The 19204-nt window shown below is 40.8% G+C and overlaps 2 protein-coding genes across 3 annotated transcripts; both read left to right on the top strand.

Moving 5' to 3' along the window:
• Nucleotides 1-384: 384 nt before the first annotated feature.
• LOC311198395 (uncharacterized protein) lies at nucleotides 385-9981 on the top strand. Of its 2 annotated transcripts, XM_084272338.1 has the most exons (4): nucleotides 385-508; nucleotides 2613-2721; nucleotides 5508-5591; nucleotides 8579-9981. In XM_084272338.1, exon 4 carries the CDS (start codon nucleotides 8640-8642, stop codon nucleotides 9954-9956), a length of 1317 nt encoding a protein of 438 aa, XP_084128464.1. In that variant the 5' UTR covers nucleotides 385-508; nucleotides 2613-2721; nucleotides 5508-5591; nucleotides 8579-8639; the 3' UTR covers nucleotides 9957-9981. The 2 variants fall into 2 exon arrangements, with proteins under 2 accessions (XP_084128464.1, XP_084128465.1); XM_084272339.1 differs by lacking the exons at nucleotides 385-508; nucleotides 2613-2721; nucleotides 5508-5591 and adding an exon at nucleotides 4885-4912.
• A 7686-nt stretch (nucleotides 9982-17667) lies between these two features.
• Nucleotides 17668-18921, top strand: LOC311198705 (uncharacterized protein; the record flags this gene model as incomplete). The annotated part of the gene is made up of 1 exon (XM_084272709.1): nucleotides 17668-18921. One exon carries the CDS (start codon nucleotides 17668-17670, stop codon nucleotides 18898-18900), a length of 1233 nt encoding a protein of 410 aa, XP_084128835.1. The 3' UTR covers nucleotides 18901-18921.
• Between the last annotated feature and the right edge of the window lie 283 nt (nucleotides 18922-19204).

The following is a 19204-nucleotide window of genomic DNA, read 5'->3' as shown; positions in this document are numbered from 1 at the left end:
ATTTTGTGAATGTTTCTCATGAGCTAATTGCTTTGGCTGTGCTTTAAGGTAAATGAGCCAAGTGATTCCTTTGTTTCTTTAAGTGAACCCTTTTAGTCTTTCTTCACAACTGTCTCTGAACTTCATTGTTTCTCTCTTAACTTCTACTAAGCAGAGTAAACAGAAATGCACAGTGAACATTTCCACAGAAACACTGGAAACTTGTCAGTGTATTTCAGAATGTGTTTTAACATGTTCAAACATTTCTCCCTCTGGTTAATTAACAATTAATGTAGCCACCAAGGAAGGCTGTGCCAGGAAAGGGGGACATAGTGGTACAAAGTCCAGCTGAAAATGTCCTGCTTCCTTGTGCTGGTTATTTACATGAAGTCACAAAGGATCGGACTGAGAGGCACACCTCTTGCTGACTACCACCTTCTTTCAGTTTAGTAATCTGTCATCACAACAGGGGCCAAGGAGAAGAACCCTCCTAGAATGGAGATTTCACTGAAGAAACTGTAAGACAAAGGTAAGTAAAGCTCGGAGTCACCTTCACCTATGAGGTGACACAGTTCCTTTAGAAAAGAAGAGGACTCTAGGAAAATCCATAATGTCCAGTGCAGATTGTGTTGTGATACAGTTTTATGAAGGTAAATGTGGAGTCTTAAAGGTGAAAGACTTATGTGCTAATAATTTTTTTCGGTTGTCCCAGTGATGGTGGCTTGGTGGTTTATTGTGTTTTGTTGTTTGGGTGGGTTTTTTTTTTAAAGTAACTGGCTGCTATGATGAGCATATGAGTTTTTGTACCTTAGTTGAAAAGGAAGTACGTTTTTAAAGGGCTGCCTCAGGGCCCTATGGGCACTGATTGGCCTAATGGCTCTGACCAGCCCCTCCTGGGCCCCCCCCAAAATCTAAGCTCAGCTCTGGACACTTAGTCCCTGCCTGAGCTGTGCTGCAGGATGCCCTGGCCCCAGCCCACCCTACCCTACCTTGTGGGTCCAGCCTGTGGCTGCTTCATTTCGGCCCTGCCTTGTCCCTAGAGGCCTGCCCAGCAGCCCCTGGACCTGACCTGTGGCCTCAGGCCTGTCTCATCCTGCAGACTTGCCAGCTGCTCCTGTGGATTGAACCCCACCATGACCATCCCTGCTCATCATGCTTAGGTATGGAGGGACTGGGTGCTGGCTGCTGAGGCCTCTGCCCCAGCAGCTTTCCTCCTACTTGGGTCGCATCTGCTTGTCGCTTGCAGAGCCACTAGTCCTCACAGCTCACCAATATGTTCTGTGTGCATGTGTCTGGGCTGCAAAATGGAGACATCCATAGCTGCTCTGAACTCTAAACCCAGTTCATGCCTCTTCTGAAGGATTTAAAAAAAAAGAAAAAAAAAAGGAGGAAGGCAGAAATGTATGTTTCCCCTAGAAAAAATACTAAACATTTCTCAAACTGCACAGTGGCAAGAAAGTGGCAAGGAAGGTTTGGCAAGAACAGATATGCAGAGAGATAGGATGAGGAAAGAGTGGGCTGTTGCTATGTACAGGAAGAGAAAAACAATGACAGAATGGTGATCATAGACTGCTTAACTATCTGAAGCAGGTTGTTTAGTAAGAAAAATTATACTTTTTTTTTTTTAAATAGAAGGCAAAAAGAATACAAGAGGAAAAATTTTAAGCTGCTGCCCAGTTGTGGTACTTTATCCATCTGATAATTTTGTACAGGTATAAACTAACTTCTGTTTCTGCCAAGGTTTCCTTTCTAACTTAGTTGCTGTCACCTAAGAAGAACGTGACACTCGTGGTACAACAGCCATTGGCATTATTACCGAAAGAAATTTTAGCACAACTAAATAAAACGCACAAGAAGGTATAAAACACAACAGACTGGATAAGATAGTACCAAGTATTAAAGTGTTTTTAATTATGGAAATGCAAATTATTAATGTAGGGAAATTACTAAAACGTTATTAGGAAAACACAGTTGGCAGCCAAATTTAACTGACAAAATTTGGTTTAATATGAATCTTTCTGGTGCACAGAAAGCCATAGACAGCTAGTTAAAATGGTCTTAGTGCAGACTTTTCTAGTTCTCATAATAAACCCAGGAGAAATGAGATTTTAAGATTTCCAGTCAGGTGGCTTTAGTGTTTGCCTGAAAGTTCTCTGGAAGAGAGTGTGTGTACACTGCAGGCCTTGCTGCTCAAGTGCTTAACAATCTGCATCCACACAGGAAGAAGAAACCAAGAAGGCTGTAGCGCTTTTAAGGCGGTGTCCCTCTTGACGTTAGTCTCCTGAAGATTGTAATTAATATTAGATAGCTGTAGTATTAGTCACTCTAAACCTTTTTTAAAAAATAAAAACTTACATAAAGCTTTTATAGTCTATACTTTTAACAATAACTGGAAAAAATGTTAATTACTGTGGTTTCGAAAACTGCTTCCTGTAAATGAAAAATTCACAGATCTCAATAGTTTCAGTGATGTTTATTGCTTATGCTGTAACAACAAGCTGAATACAAGAAAAAAATTACTGCAAGCAAAACACTTTAAGTCCACTGCTTCTTCCAGGAGTTAGCAATTTGGTTTCATCAGCTCACGTGTCCAGACTTACAGAGGCTAACCTCTTAAAACTGTTCTATTCCAGTCTGTATTTAGCACCTGAACAATCTCTGGGACCAGAATGACAGCCTCAGCCCTACTGAGTATTGAGTACTGCAGCTACTGTACAAGCTTCTCTCTGAGGCACTTAACAGGCAAGTCATGACATGCTGCTTCTGTAACAATACCTGCAGTTATAACAATAGCATTGAAATAAAATGAATGACATACTGGCAACCTCCTTCAATCTTTTAGAAGCTTTTATAATGAATGGCATGATCCCAGGCAGAGCTTTAAAACTACTAAGAAGAGTCAGCTGGCAGTTGCTTTTCCATGCTGCAGTTCACATCAATACACGGCACTTTAACGAGAAGAGATAAGCAAGTCAGAAAAGCTTATGTGCTTGTTACTTCCGCCACCACAACCACTCCTTGCCCCCCAGCCTTTTGACGTGAAAGACAAACCTAAATTGAAACTCCTTTTGGAAATAAGTAAAGACTTAGTATTTTTAGAATTCAAGGATATTTAACAATGTACATGTTTGAAAATGTTGACCTAGTGGTTCAGCTGACAAAGCATGATCAAAATTTCTAAAATTGAACTAAGGCAACGTGTTAAAGAGAAATGGATTGTAGTTATGCAGTTAGCTGGGGTTTTTTCCTTAGTATCAAAGTTACTTACGATTCTGGAGGCTAGCTTAGCTTTTCTTATCTTGTTTTACTTGGGGAAAAAAAAAGTGTAGAAAGATTTGTTAACATTAATGTTTCATGGAGACTTGTTACCTAATGGGCAAGGCTGAGCAACACAAGCAGCCTCATTTCAGGCAGGACCGGTGGTGGACAGTTCTTTCTGGTTGTTTTACTCCTAGACAATGTTGAAGAACTTCTGAGGTAGGTGAAAATGCCATATTTATTCTGTTTATTTAAAACAAACAAAAAAAAAAAAAAAGGAGAAAGTTTATTTTCTGTATTTTCCAGTGACTGTACTGACACAAGACACAAGCAAAAGTAACTAATAGTAAAAGTGGTTTGGGATATTTTATTGCTCTCCTTGAGATGAGAGATTTGCTGAACAATGCATTTGACAGAGTACCGCTACCATAAGCAGTTCGACAAGGAGCCTGCAAAAATGTGACATGAGCCAAGTATGTCAGCTCAGCATTGAGTCCACCCTCCCATGCCAGCTCTGCTGGTCAAAGGCCACTCCTAAGAGCTCTTACGCGCTTTGTCCTCTTTGTCGTTGATAGTTACACAACAGTTACCGGCATTCTTATCAGCAAGGGAGACTGTGCTCCCTTACATGGAGTCATTCTGTTTCTAGTGTTTCTGCTCCCAGACAGCTTAACCCATTTGCTGCCTCGCCCTCCATGCCAGATCATCCCTTAGTCATGAATTGCCATTGCAATTTTAATTTCTCCTTCAAAATACTTCAGCTGTAGTCAAGCCACTTTTGTAATTTCCCTTTTTCCCTTTAAGACAGCTGAAGATGTGTATCTTTCTATAGAAATAAAAGTTATTTAAAATAAAAATTGCAAGCACCACACTCCTATTAAGAGAAAGGGAGACTTTTTCTCTTTAAATAGCTAATAAAGCAGGCAAACCCAGTTCCCTCCTCCCCCACAACTGTTCATATCTCTCCACCCAGTCTCCTCCTCCCATTTATGTTCATGTTTATGTTAGCTATTAATACAACCCACTGGCCAATCAAGTGTTGACTCAAGTTATATACACCTACTATTTCAAACACTTTTCATGGTAAATTAAAGGTCAGTTTGATTAAATACTACATTTTATTTTCTGCTCTCAAAACTGCGCACACAATTGCTACGTGGACTCTGTGTCATTTTAAAGTGAAAAACAGAAACTTAGCAGAGGACTAAGCTTACCCAAAAGCTCTGAAAAACACAATGGGCTATTTAAGATTAGACTGGCGAAACACTTTAGGTTACAGGTGATCTAATGGCAGGTATTTATATTTTGAGGGAGATAAATTTCCAAGCGCATACACACAGACACCATGGAGGAAAATTATCATTTATCATTCAGCCAGTTAACAAATATGACTGTTGAGGGGTTGAGGTGGTATACACATCAATTGAAGAATGTATCATTGAGCTAAGTCAAAGTTGTTTATCTGAGAAAATGACAGAACAGAAAGTAAACTGATCTGTCGTACAGGAAGCTAAGTCACGGGATTTCCCACAGATGGTCAAAGTACTAGTGTAATTGTGGAGGAAGCAGATGTTGGGGAACAAGCAAGGTTGCAGGGTCTCTCATTTCAGTGGGAGCATAAGGCAGAACTAGAGCACTGGAAAGCATGAAGCACTAGACAAAGACGCTTGAAACTGTGAGTAAATACGTTCTTGTTCCGTTCCTCTTAGGTTCAGGAGGGCATGATTTTGCGCGTTCTGGCGAAATATCAAGACTGCGCATAACAAACATGGGCGCCATTATTTTCTCTTTATGTAACAAATGAAAAATGCTGAGGTGTTATCAAAACGTTCCAGGCAAAATGGGTGACAATGTTTTATAAAGCTTCACTAAAGCAGTTATTAAAAAACAAGGCTCTGTTTTGTGTGAATAAGTTTCTTTAACTTTGTTGATATGTTATATCTTGCAGTAAGACATCTTCTGGTTTCTCCTCTGTACCACAAGTCATATTAACCTAAATGGGCAGAGAAGGTCCAGAGTTACTAACATATTTTAAAACCCTCTTTTAAAGAGGAAAGCTATTTTTCTGTTTTGGAGCACACAAAGTATTTTCTTCAGTAACAGGAGACCGTAGTGATACCAAACAGCGAAACAGTGGTTATCAGCTAATGGTTGCAGCCGGTGGATGCCAAAAGGGGTGGCACAAGCCTGAACCCAAAAATTGTATTTCATATTTAGGAACTGGTGCCATCTTGGAAAATTGGTCTATCAATTACTCTCCCTTTGAACAGGTGAAGATGAAAGACAGAAATGGGATGAAGGTTAGCAAGTGCTGGAGTTTTCCAGAAATTAAGCAATTCTTTGAGGAGAAAACAGTAGGTTATTTAAACAGATTCTATAGATCTTTACATTTCTCTCTAGTTTTTATAGACTTATCTATGTAAAAGGGACTTACTCTTGCTCATTTATTGTCCTTGTCTGTAAAGTTTTTCTCACAGTCACTATTCATGCCGTAGGAGGCCTCTGGTTTCTAGTAAGCATGCTAGTTTACTTTTTTCCGGATCAAGGGGTTAATAATGCTTTTGGGAGGCTGAAACTACTCAGATTTTAGTCTAAAAATAAGGCAATAGGATTAATTTGCATTGCCCAAATTGGATAATGTATGCATACAAAAATTGGTGAAGAGAAACAGTATCAAGTTTGTTTACACGTAGTTAAAAATAGACAACAGATTATTTCACCTAGAAGACGTGAGATTACTTCCTGCTTTGTGTAACGTGCATGTAAAACTAAGATGGAGACTTCTGCGCAGCAGGTATACAGGACCTGCTCTCTTTTTACACTCGATAGAAAGTAGTGATGTTCCAAAAGGATGAGGGAGTAAATGAGAGTACTTGCCATGAGTGGATTCTAACATTAGGTCTTCATTACAGAAAGATCTACTGGTTTTGTAGTATTTCTTGAATCTGAAAAAATGCAATTTTCATGTGGGCTTCCCAAGGCTAATTGAACAGGACATTTGTTTTTAAATTTTTTTTGTTCCTTGGTGTAAGTCTGACAGTTGAAAACATACTTCAACAGAACAGCATTGATTTTTTTTTTTTGCATTTAGCATCTATATTGATGAAAACCACAACCCTTGGACTCTGTATTTATGTAAATTAATGTGTCAGACATTAATGATGAGGAACTTTATTAATGCTGTGTTTCATCTCACTCTTCAGTAAATTTTTCCACTTTCTTATGCAGTACATCGTCCTCCTCAGAGAAGCTTGTATCAGGATTCTCTGATTTCCTTTAACTTCCTCAGTCAGTCACTTTGTTCTTTTAGGAAGTTTGAACCCATAAACTACGTTACTTTTACAACTGCACTGGAGTTCCTCTCCTCTGCCCATGTTACCTACCTCTCAATCTTCAGACCTACTCCCATGTTTGCAAAGAATTCTGTTGATTTTATTTCAAGAGAACACGGGCAGCGAGGTCTAGTGGGGAGAGAGAGAAATTAAAAAAAAATAATAATGGAGCAGGGGGAATAAAAGCAATTGTGGCTGAAAAACAAGATCTAGAACTTGATGTTACAAATTTTTCATGTTGTTGTTGGGGTTATTTTTCCCCTGAAGTTTTCTGTAAGCATTTTTCAATCCCACATCCCAATTAACACTCTTATGAAAAAAACACCACTTCACTCTAAAATATTCTTTCTCTTAGTTTTCTAATGGACAACATGTTAGTAATTCTAAGTGGTTTCCAATCCAAAAATAGGAATACTAGTAAGTATTTGAAGAACTTTGGTGCAAGCTGATAACTGCAGCCCTACTTTTCTATATAACACCATCTTTTCCACACAAATATCACTTGCAGAGACCCACATAGCTTCTAGTGAACTAACGACAAAATGTGTATTTGAATTTTACTGGTTAATTGAGGAGGCAATATTATAAGTAGTTAAAGCAGCTAAGGAGACATCTTCTGCAGAACTGAGTAACTTTAAACTTTGTAAACATATTAGAAAAATTATTCTACCTCTGCAGTGCAATCTTAAAATTGGTGAATATCAATACTTGCATGAAGATGCACAGCTTACATGACAATTTGAAGAGAGTGACACAAGATTTTATCTTTAGACAGTGGGTCATTATATGCTCTTCAGTGTAATTCCCTACAGTTTTTGAGGTCAAAAAATGCAAACAAAACAGTTGAGCAGCATCTTGGAAATTGCAAGGTACACCAGGCAGCAGTGTTTTCATTCTGTTTTTCAAACCTAGTACTAAGAAGTCAGAGTAGATTTGTAACTAAAGAGGCAAATTTGTGCATAATTAGAAAGTGGTTGTTATTCAGCTGAGATTGAGTGTATACAAAAGAGGGCAGAGCATCTACAAATGGTACAGACCATAGTTAGTTGTTCCGATGTGTTGTTGTGATGTGTCACATTATAATATGCCCCCAGGGCCTCTCACTGAATATTTGGTTTAGTATGGTTTAATTTTAATTTGCCTTACATCTGCTTGATGGTTTAAGCATATGCAAATATCAAGCTGTGACTCTATACTGAAAAAAATCTTTTATTTTGTGGTCTATTTTGGTAACATCTTGGAGAACTTGAAGTTTCCATTGCAAGGTTAAAAACTTCAGTAGTGCAGGTGATCCCAATGAAGGGTCACGATGCTCACATGAAGTCCTCCTGAAATCAACTACCAGTTTACAACTGTGGTCTGAGACTTGGTATCTGTAGTGGAAAGCAATCTACATTTAAGATAATCTCAGCCACCTGAACATGTGAGAAGAGCAGTCTTTTCAAACCTCTTTTCCTTAATAATATTGAATGCTAGAGGGTCCTACTAGGCCCTAAAAACACACTAGGCTCTGAAAACATTTTCCTTGTGACTTGGTAAACAGGAGACTGAGAGACTAAGACAGGACTATTCCTACCCAGTACAAAAGAACGCAGTTTGAATTTGTCATAACAGCACCTTTTTTAGGAAGAAGGGGGAAAGGATAACTCAATAGTTTTACAAGCTTCTCAGAATACCAAGAGATAAAGAACATGGGCTTTCACTAACATGAAATTACTTACAGGCTTCAAAGTGCTTCAAATTAAACTGTATTACCATTATTGTATACTAAAACAGCTGAAACTGTTGCACTGGGGCCAATTGTAGTGTGAAATATAATAGCGTTAGGAATGAGGAGATGTAAGGAGATGTCTCATTTTTTAAAAGATATGTATGAAAAGTCAGGTCATCAAATTGAAGTTTGAAGCATCAAAAGAAAAAGCATTGTTTAAGAGAATTCAATACAAAGCATTACTTCTTTATGGCTAATAATTGAAAGTGTGGTTTTTTTTGTGTTTGTTTTGTTTTAGAGAAAGTGAATAGAAGACTGAGCGTAACGTTCTGTTAACTTCCAAGTTGTGAAATTCAGCAATGATACACTGTGGAAAAAAATATATTTGTATAATTGTATGTATTCTTATCTTGGCAAGCATTTTAATCTGCTCCTGGAATGATCCTCAGCTACAGGATAATATAACTAGAAAAATCTTCCCCCAGGCAACAACTGCCAGTCCAGCAGGCCTGCTTTGTAGAGGAAAGCCTGCTCAAAATGCAATAACAGCATTAAGTGATAACAGAACTTTTATTATAGCCCCGTACTTTGATGACAGAGAAAGCAAAGCCACTCGTGTGATCGGGATTGTTCACCATGAAGATGTAAAACAGCTATACTGCTGGTTCTGCTGTCATCCCGATGGGAAGATATATGTATCAAAAGCAGAAATTGATGTTCACTCAGATAGATTTGGATTCCCTTATGGTGCAGCAGATATAGTTTGTGTGGAACCTGAAAACTGCGATCCAACACATGTATCAATTCATCACTCTCCACATGGAAATATTGACCAGCTGCCAAGTTTTGAAATTAAAAACCGCAAGGCTGAGACCTTTCCAGTGGACTTCACTGTGTGCATCTCTACTATGTTTGGCAATTACAACAATGTCTTGCAGTTTATACAGAGCATAGAAATGTACAAGATTCTAGGGGTACAGAAAGTGGTGATCTATAAGAACAACTGCAGCCATCTGATGGAGAAAGTCTTGAAGTTTTATATGGAAGAAGGAACTGTAGAGGTAATTCCCTGGCCGATAAACTCACACCTCAAGGTTTCTTCTAAATGGCACTTTTCTATGGATGCAAAAGATATTGGCTACTATGGCCAAATCACAGCTCTGAATGATTGTGTATACCGTAACATGCAGAGGAGCAAATTTGTGGTTCTTAATGATGCTGATGAAATAATTCTTCCCCGTAAGCACCCAGACTGGAAAACAATGATGCGCAGTCTTCAGGAGCAAAACCCAGGGGCTGGCGTTTTCCTCTTTGAAAACCATATCTTCTCAGAAACTGTATCTACATATGTGTTCAATATTTCATCCTGGAATACCATACCAGGTATTAACATATTACAGCATGTTCACAGAGAGCCTGACAGGAAGGAGGTTTTCAATCCCAGGAAAATGATAGTTGATCCACGGAAGGTGATCCAGACTTCAGTCCACTCTGTCCTACGTGCCTATGGAAACAGTGTGAATGTTCCCATGGATGTTGCCCTCATTTATCACTGTCGGGTACCCCTTCAAGGAAACCTTCCCCGAGAATCCCTCATCAAGGATACCACACTGTGGAGATATAACTCATCGTTAATCATGAATGTTAACAGGGTGCTAAATCAAACCCTGTTGTAGCTCTATTCAAAAGTGGCACGTTGGTTAAAAGGTGGGGGGGTGGGGGGGGGAGGAAGTGGAGAGCTACCCATACTGTAGGGAGGCAGAGGGTATCCTTTAAAGATCACATTAAAATCACTTCCACATGAAGTTTACATCTTAGAGAGGTTTAGGAGAACAGCCCTTTTATGTACTGTTGTCCTAAGGTCAATGCATCGGATTTGTGAACTGAATCAAGGGGAATAGATTTTCAGAATTGAAAAAATTAGTTTATCCAGGAAGAGTGGTTGATTCCTCAGTCTACTCTTTTCTGGAGAGGTTTGCACATATTTGGGAAGAGTCTCATGATGTTGTTATGTATCTCCTATCAGGGATCCATCCATTTAGAGATACACTACTACACATCTTTGCTTCTGTAAGTTGACTGAGTTGGGTATGCTACAAATTTAACTGCAGTAATGAAATGTGTCTTAGAATTGGCATCTAATGCTGTGTTCTACCCAACAATAAATGTACTATATGTTTAAGATCATCTCTTACTCACAGGAACAAAGGTCTATGATTTATGGCCTTCTCTATTAGAAAAAAAGTCCACCAGAGTATTCATACGAATTGACCTTTTGTTGCACGAATAATGCAACTACCGGTGGCTGTCTCTAAAGGTGAAAGTTCTGGTGTAAATGACTGGATTTTATCATTACGTAATTATCGATTTTCCCCTTACTTTTAAGAAAGTTTATTTACATTTTGAAAATGGTACAGTTAATGAGACAAACTGAGAAACCAGGGGCGCGTCCAGAGCCGCTTCCAGCGCGGAGCCGCACTGCTGCGGCCTCTTTTGCACCCGTGCCCTGCCAACCCCCTCCCCCGGGCACGGCCCCTGGGCCCGCTGAACGGCGCTCGCGGGGCTGCGGGTCAAGGGTCCGCGGCGGGGGCGCTGCTACCCAAATGTCTCTGCGGGTCCGCCCGCCGTTGGCCTGCGACATAGCGTACCGGCCACCGCCCCGCCGTCTTGCGCGGCCGCCCCCCCCCCCCCCCCGACAAATGCCCCCGGCAACCAGCGACGGCTGCGGGACTGACGGAGGCTCGCCGGCCGCGGCCGGTCTTGTGCAGGCTTCCCGCCGCCCGCGGCAGACTACCCGCTGTCTGCCAGCAGCTCCCAGGGGCCGCGCTCCGGTGGGGCTGCTGTGCGGCGGCCCTTCGCAGACCGCCGGCGCCGAGCGCAGCGATCCGCGGGGGCGGTACCGGAACGGCCCAGCGGGCCGAGGCTGAAGCCCCGTGTGTGAGCGGCTCCACGCAGGTCGGCGAGGGTCCTTGCGGACGCACGGCCGGGGCGGGGACTCCACCGGGTCTCTCTGCGGCGCTCACTCTCCCGCCAGCAGCTGCCGCCTCCTCTCCGGGGCGGGGCGGCAGGTGACGGGATCGAGGGCCTCTGCCTCTCCCAGGGCCGCAGCGGCAGCGGGCACGCCCCGCATCAGGACGGTTCGGCAGCCGCTGCTGTCGGCGCTGCGGAGGGAGCCGGAGCTCGAGCCGCGCTTGCACGCGGCTCCGGAAGCGCCGCTGCCCCCCGCGCCGGGGAGGGCGGGGACCGGCGGCGCGGGGGCGGCGTTCGCTCGGCCAAACACCCCGCGCGCGCCGGGCTGTGGCTCCCGTCACGAGCATCACTGGCAGAAGAGGCTCGGCGGACGCAGGGTGTTGTTTCGTCTCCAGAAACCGCAAGCGAGACGATGGTCAGCTGCAGCGTTATGCTTCAGTACTGGTGCTAACCGTCTGGCGGTAAGTCAAAGATGCGTGTTCATCCTGCAGCCCAGTATTTTTTGAAGTCTCCCTCTTCAAGCTTGGAGTTTAATTTTGGATTGGAAGAACGCATAACTCACCGAAAAAGCGGTGTCAGCGTGCGTCGTGGGTTAACCCTGGTAGAGAGCAGCACACAGCCCCTTCCTCCCTCCCCGCTCCTTCCCTCCCCCCGCAGCGACATGGGGAAGGAAATCGGAAGGGCGAAAGTGAGAAAGCTCACGGATTCAGATAAAGACAGTTTAAGAGGTAAAGCAAAGGTGTATAGGCAAGCAAAGCAGAGTAAGAAGTCTCTTCCCCACTTCCTGTCAACAGGCGGGTTTTTTGCCGCTTTCAGGACAACAGGGCTCGGGAAGACAAATGACATAATGCTGCTTGTGTTCCACTTCTTCCTCTTTCCCACACCTTTCAGTGCTGAGCACAGTGTCATATGGGACGGACTAGCACCTCAGTCCTGGCTTTGCCCCCTGCAAACTTCTTGTGCCGCCCTACTCACAGATCAGGGAGGAGGAGCGCGGTAGGAGAAAGAGAGGCGGCCTTAATGCTCTCTGAGCGCCATCCAACACCACCGAAAGCATCGGTGTGTTTCTAACACTGCGTTTGCCACAGGTCCAAAACACAGGGCCCTACGAGCTATTATGAAGAAAATTCACTGTCACAGCAAAAACAAGCACCGTGTGAAGGACAGAAAGTGGAAATAACAGTCTCTTAAATGTTGTCATGCCATTTTTATTTTGCATGAACTTTTTCTTTTTAAAGGACACAAAGTCTAATTGTTTATAACAGGAGAAATTTGCCTTAAGGATATACAGCAGATCATGATGGAGAAGTTTACAAGTGCATGGGAATGTGTGTTTTGTCAGTGGCACAAAATAAGTATATGGCAACACTGTATTGGTCTGGCTTACCTTCTTTGTGTTTCGAGTAGAAATGGTCAGTTTAATCTTTTAGGGTTTTTTTAGAGCAGTGTTTTACAAATAGCGGAATAATACCACCCACAGTATCCTTCAAATAACATTCATTTCACTTTAGATCAGATGAGGAAGGACCATGGTGTTTGAATGTGGTTTGGTGTCTTTCTGAAAAATATAAACTATCAAAGGATGAGCAAAGACAACCTAGATAAAGATGGTAAATGATTGTTAGTCTTTGGAATTTTTATTTAAGCACTGCTGGGCTGTTACTTTTGCCAAAAATCATAAAGCAGAGGATAGAAAATAACTTTCTCAAAAGTAATAAATTAATAAGGCTGTTAGTGGTGGCTTTTTAGACCCTGGATAAACCAAGGTTTAGGCTGTTTATTTTGCAATACTAGTGAATCTACTACTCCATATTAGCAACTGAAACTTTGCAGTCATCTCTTGTAAATTCTCACCCAAGAACAGACAAAGTAATAAACTGAGAGTTAACATAAGTTATGCTCAATGTAAACATTGTAAAGGTAGTAAAATTAGGCACATAAAAGGTATTCAGCTGTCTCAGTGAAAGAAAAGTTGGCAAAGGAAGGCTGTAATGCAGAGAGCACCTGGGGGAGATTAATAATGACCTAGGAATGGCTCTTGAACTAAATTAGCACTTCTTTCCACTTTTCATTAAGTATGATGCTAATTGTGGAGGGTTAAAGAAGGATGATGGCAAAGAAGCTCTGAAAATAGAAGTTGTACAGCAAAGGTAAAAATGGCATTCCAGTTCGAAGGTGATACTGAATACATTTCATTTCATATTTTTAAGATGATAGACAAGCTATTGAAGTCATGAGTGTAGTGGTAGGATGTGCCAAAAGAAAGCATGAGTGGTTCCTTGGCTCAGGAAGAGGAAAAAAAATATGATTTAAGCATATACAAGCTTGTAAGGACAATCTTGGTGACATACAAGGTTTTAGAGTAGTTTTTAGAAGGACTATGGCACAAAAAGGTAAGGGGAAATGTGATTAATTTCAGCAGCCTGTTCTAGTGAAATATGTCTGTGCCCTCAGCGGGGGGTGGGGGCGGGGGGAGGGAGGTGTGTGTGGAACTAGATGATCTTTATAAGTCCTGTCCAACCCAAACCATTCGGTGGTTCTACACTTCTAACCGGGAGCAGAGCTCCTGATTTTGACCTTGCAGCAGAAGAAAACACATGGTGTTAATTGCACTTGGCCAAACGACTGGGTAGGTGTGCTAGGATCAGGTGTATCTGTGCAGTGTGATGAATCTGCAAGAATAATATATAATCCTAGCATATGTTAAGAAAGAAAATGTCCAACACGGATGATGACTTCTCTCTGCTCCCTGTCCATTTGTACACAACAGAAATTCCCGGCCTCCTGTGCTAGAGATTAATTGAAAGTGGGCCAACTGCAGGGCAGCAACAGCCTGTCTTGTTTAATGAAACAGTAGCGAAGGCAAGTAAGACAGCCATAGGGTGTGAGTCTGTAAATGCAGCAGGGGGGGAGAAAGGCCATTTACTGAGAAAGAATGAACTGGTGCAAAGTAACCATTGACACCATTAGCTAAATTTAAATCAAATCTGCATAATTTTATATCATGTTCTACTTAAATAGTAATTGGAATTAAAAGAGCCAAACCTGTATTACTGTTATTACTGTCATTATAAAATAAACTCTTTTAAATATGCTGGAAGCATATTTTTGAAGTTAAAATTTGCCAAGTACTTTTTATAGTGAGGAAATAAAAATTAATCTGACTTTACATAATATTTTCTGACTACGTGTATGTGCTATTAATTTCAGGGGATCAAAATTTATGAGTCGCGTTGATAAAACCATAAATTTCACTCATCAAATAATTACACATTTATTTTCTTTCAGGTTCTATGTTCTGGTGTGTCTTGACTTTTGTATTTCTCTCTTTTTCTCTGCTTCTAGAACCTGCTGGTGTTTCAGCTCTCTCTCAGAGTTCCTCATCAGAAGCTGTATTTACCTAACTTAATTAGGCCTACAGTTTGTTACTAGAAAAATAATCGCCTGAGAAATACAAACATGTAGTATATTTTTCTTGTTATTTTAAAGTATGTGTGTGAACTGTTGATGTATCAACATGCAGGACTAATTTCCAAAAGGAAACTTAAGCGTTCTTAAAAAAAAACCCATCCACCCAAGCACAAGGTTTGATTTGGTTCATCAACTCCACACTTAGGATTGTAATTTAAATGAAGTTCTTGGGAGGCAACTGTAAGCTTTGCTCAAGAGAAGGAAAACTTGTTTTTCTGGTAGGTGTGGCTGCTGTTACTGGCATTAAAGAACACCACCTGAAAGAAAATGTTTCTGCAAGTCTCTTAGGTATTGTAACAGCATTTTTTTTCCTCAGTATCATTCGGTAGTGAACAATTCTTTATATTGATATTAAAAATGTGTAAGTTTTTATCTGGTTAAAATAAACATTTTGTGGATTATACCTTTGCAAAAAATAAATGGAGGACCAAACAGAACTTCACTTAGCTGCTTTTAAAAGTACTTTCTCCTTTTGGATGTTCACTGTTCAAAACAGTTGAATATATATATATATATTATTTCAATTGTTCATTATTTATAGCTAGCAAAAGCAGAAGAAATAATGGGCAATAAATTAATTGTATCATTTAATGCTGACATGTTTTGATATTTATTTAGTGAAAGCTATTCTATAAGATTGATATTTTAAGTCATAAATAGGTAAGACTGAAGAAAAAATCTTAAATGTGACCTACTCTGTGTTGTAAGAGTGCTGAAATATATGACAACCTGGGAATAAGAATGCTTAGGGGAAACTTTTTGTCTGACTTTAGATGTTTAAGACAAAGACTTACAAAATTGGGGTTGTTCTCAGTAACAAATTGCCAGCAGAAAGTTGTATGACAGTTGCAGCTCTCAAAATTGTGAGGACTGGAGCGGGGGGGGGGGCGGGGGGGGGCGGTGTGTCTCCAATTCAGAGACTGAAGAGGCAGTGCTGGCTGCTGCTGCTGTTCTGTGCTGTGTCTGCTGTGATGCGGTGAAATTTCTGGTGCTCTATGACTGTTCTGGTCTTAAAGCAATTCCTTGATAGGCAAATGGGGCATTTTTAAGGGTATGTTGTGTTTTCCATAGTTTTCCTTAATCACTCTTTCCTGAAACAGCAAAGTGTGAAAATATTGCATGTTATTCTGAAGGTGTGGGCAATTATTTTTTGCCTAAACTCAGTTGAGATTCAGAAGTTATATTTTACTCATTGGAAAATACTGTGTTTAAGCAGAAAACCAGAACCTAGGGGTATTATTCAAGCCAGGCAGTGAAGTTGCCAGTGAATTTGGCACTTCGAAAGTTCTGAAGCTACTATGATATGTGGATCAAACCTATGGAATTTTTTTTTCTAGTTTTGTATCTTTCTTACTTTAATTTGCAAATCCAAGTTTTCTGTTCCATCACAAAACTGTATCAAGATACAGGCTCTCAAAATAGCTTTACACAATGTATGACATGCCAAAAACAAAGTTTCATTATTATTATTATAGAGTAATATGCTTTGGAAAAAATATTGTTAGGTATTTCTCATGTGCATAGTCTCTGAAGATACTCAGATTACCAACCACTTAAGCAAGTGATTTTATTGAGTCATAAGCAGTAAATGAAAGGTCAAGTAGTATACAAATCTTCTAATATCTGCTACACCTGTGACATTTCTATCTGTTTTAGCTATAAAATATATACTTAGAAATCTGGGTCTTTTCATGGTATGATTTCTTTTCTGAGCAGCTGGCTTTATGCACCCATGACAGGACTACTAGAAATGTTTTCTTCCTCTGGTGCAATAGAATCACTTTGTTTCATCTTGCAGTTTTACCCCACACTTCTTGCTGGCAGTCAGTGATGCTCTCTCTTACCAGTCCAGTTTTCTGATCCAAGAAGAATTTGATTAATCTGGGGTACTTTTCTTCCAAGAATCTCTGTGGTACCAGCAGGCCTTTGAAGAGACTTGCTGTCACCATCCTGTTTATGGATGGTATCTGTATGCCTAAAGATGAATTTATAGAGGAAACTTTAATCTGAGCTCCACTTGAAAAAAGTCACTGCTTGAGAGTGCCATGAGCTCTCTGTCAGTCATTAACACATTTAGCAGGTGTGCTGCTAAAGAGCTCAGCTATCTAGGTACTTGATAGGCTACCTTCCCTGCAAGCCCTTCCTTATACAGTGCTAAGCAGGGTAGACCTGATACCTGAGAATAAGTTTTATACTCCCATAGATTTCACCTCTCTTCTGCTGAATGGTATGAATTGACATTACTCTGTATGCATTGTCTGATTTCTGGTAAACTGCAAGTTAGGGAGTTTATACATTGGAGATTGTATCATCTGGACCATCACGTGCAATCCCCAGTTGTTATGCTTTCAATTTAACTTGATTACTTCTGTATACATTTAATTTATTTATCTGCCACTAACTTTTGAGAAGTCCAATAGTGGGGTGTTTTTTGTGTGCGTAACTTACTTATAAGCCGTGTGGAAAAAAAAAAAAACCCTTTTGTTTTGCTTTAAAAATTACTGCATAATTATATATTAGATATTCTAAAATTTTAGACAGCAGTGGATAATGGCTGCTTATTCTCCTGTATATAGACCTCTCAGACACTTGCACCACTGAACAGAAACTGATCCACTCATCTGACATATAGAGGCATTCAGAGTGTGACATGCAGTGACATCCATGCCATTAAAGCTGTGTTTTGCGATTGATTTTTTTTTTTCATGAAAGCACAGTACCTGCGTCTCTGAATAGGTAAGATTTGCCACTTGTCTGTCTTGTGAAATTGAGACAAGATCATGAGTTGATATAATCTCATACTACGTATTTTCTTTTCTGCAGATGTGGCAGCATAAACCACAAGGAAAGAGAAGTTTGCATCCCCATTTAGATGCTCTCAAAATGTTGTGTGGTGGGAAAAAATCTTACTTTGCTGCTGCTCTGTGCATTATTACTGTAACTTCAATGGTGACACTTTCTTATCTTCGGATACAGAGACTTTCTCGCCTGCCAAAAGTAATTCAAGAAGGTAGCAGATGCAGAGGGAAAATTACCAATAGCACAATAACAGCACTAAGTGGTAACAGAACTTTTATTATAGCCCCGTACTTTGATGACAGAGAAAGCAAAGCCACTCGTGTGATCGGGATTGTTCACCATGAAGATGTAAAACAGCTATACTGCTGGTTCTGCTGTCATCCCGATGGGAAGATATATGTATCAAAAGCAGAAATTGATGTTCACTCAGATAGATTTGGATTCCCTTATGGTGCAGCAGATATAGTTTGTGTGGAACCTGAAAACTGCGATCCAACACATGTATCAATTCATCACTCTCCACATGGAAATATTGACCAGCTGCCAAGTTTTGAAATTAAAAACCGCAAGGCTGAGACCTTTCCAGTGGACTTCACTGTGTGCATCTCTACTATGTTTGGCAATTACAACAATGTCTTGCAGTTTATACAGAGCATAGAAATGTACAAGATTCTAGGGGTACAGAAAGTGGTGATCTATAAGAACAACTGCAGCCATCTGATGGAGAAAGTCTTGAAGTTTTATATGGAAGAAGGAACTGTAGAGGTAATTCCCTGGCCGATAAACTCACACCTCAAGGTTTCTTCTAAATGGCACTTCATGCAAGATGGAACGCACATTGGCTACTATGGCCAAATCACAGCTCTGAATGATTGTGTATACCGTAACATGCAGAGGAGCAAATTTGTGGTTCTTAATGATGCTGATGAAATAATTCTTCCCCATAAGCACCCAGACTGGAAAACAATGATGCGCAGTCTTCAGGAGCAAAACCCAGGGGCTGGCGTTTTCCTCTTTGAAAACCATATCTTCTCAGAAACTGTATCTACATATGTGTTCAATATTTCATCCTGGAATACCATACCAGGTATTAACATATTACAGCATGTTCACAGAGAGCCTGACAGGAAAGAGATAATCAATCCCAGGAAAATGATAGTTGATCCACGGAAGGTGATCCAGACTTCAGTCCACTCTGTCCTACGTGCCTATGGAAACAGTGTGAATGTTCCCATGGATGTTGCCCTCATTTATCACTGTCGGGTACCCCTTCAAGGAAACCTTCCCCGAGAATCCCTCATCAAGGATACCACACTGTGGAGATATAACTCATCGTTAATCATGAATGTTAACAGGGTGCTAAATCAAACCCTGTTGTAGCTCTATTCAAAAGTGGCACGTTGGTTAAAAGGTGGGGGGGTGGGGGGGGGAGGAAGTGGAGAGCTACCCATACTGTAGGGAGGCAGAGGGTATCCTTTAAAGATCACATTAAAATCACTTCCACATGAAGTTTACATCTTAGAGAGGTTTAGGAGAACAGCCCTTTTATGTACTGTTGTCCTAAGGTCAATGCATCGGATTTGTGGTCTGAGACATGAGTGCAGGTTATGAATTGGCTTCCTCCGGTAAAGTTTCTACTGCAACTTTGTAAGATGTGAGAGCTGAGGCATAGTGATAAGATATG

The sequence above is a fragment of the Gallinula chloropus genome (genome assembly GCF_964237585.1).
Source record: "Gallinula chloropus genome assembly, chromosome: 18".
NCBI lineage: Eukaryota > Metazoa > Chordata > Aves > Gruiformes > Rallidae > Gallinula > Gallinula chloropus.
This window is presented reverse-complemented; position numbering and strand designations above follow the sequence as displayed.

Excerpts from the sequence above, each read along its gene's own strand:
- LOC311198395 (XM_084272338.1), top strand. The coding sequence starts at position 8,640 with ATGATACACTGTGGAAAAAAATATATTTGTATAATTGTATGTATTCTT.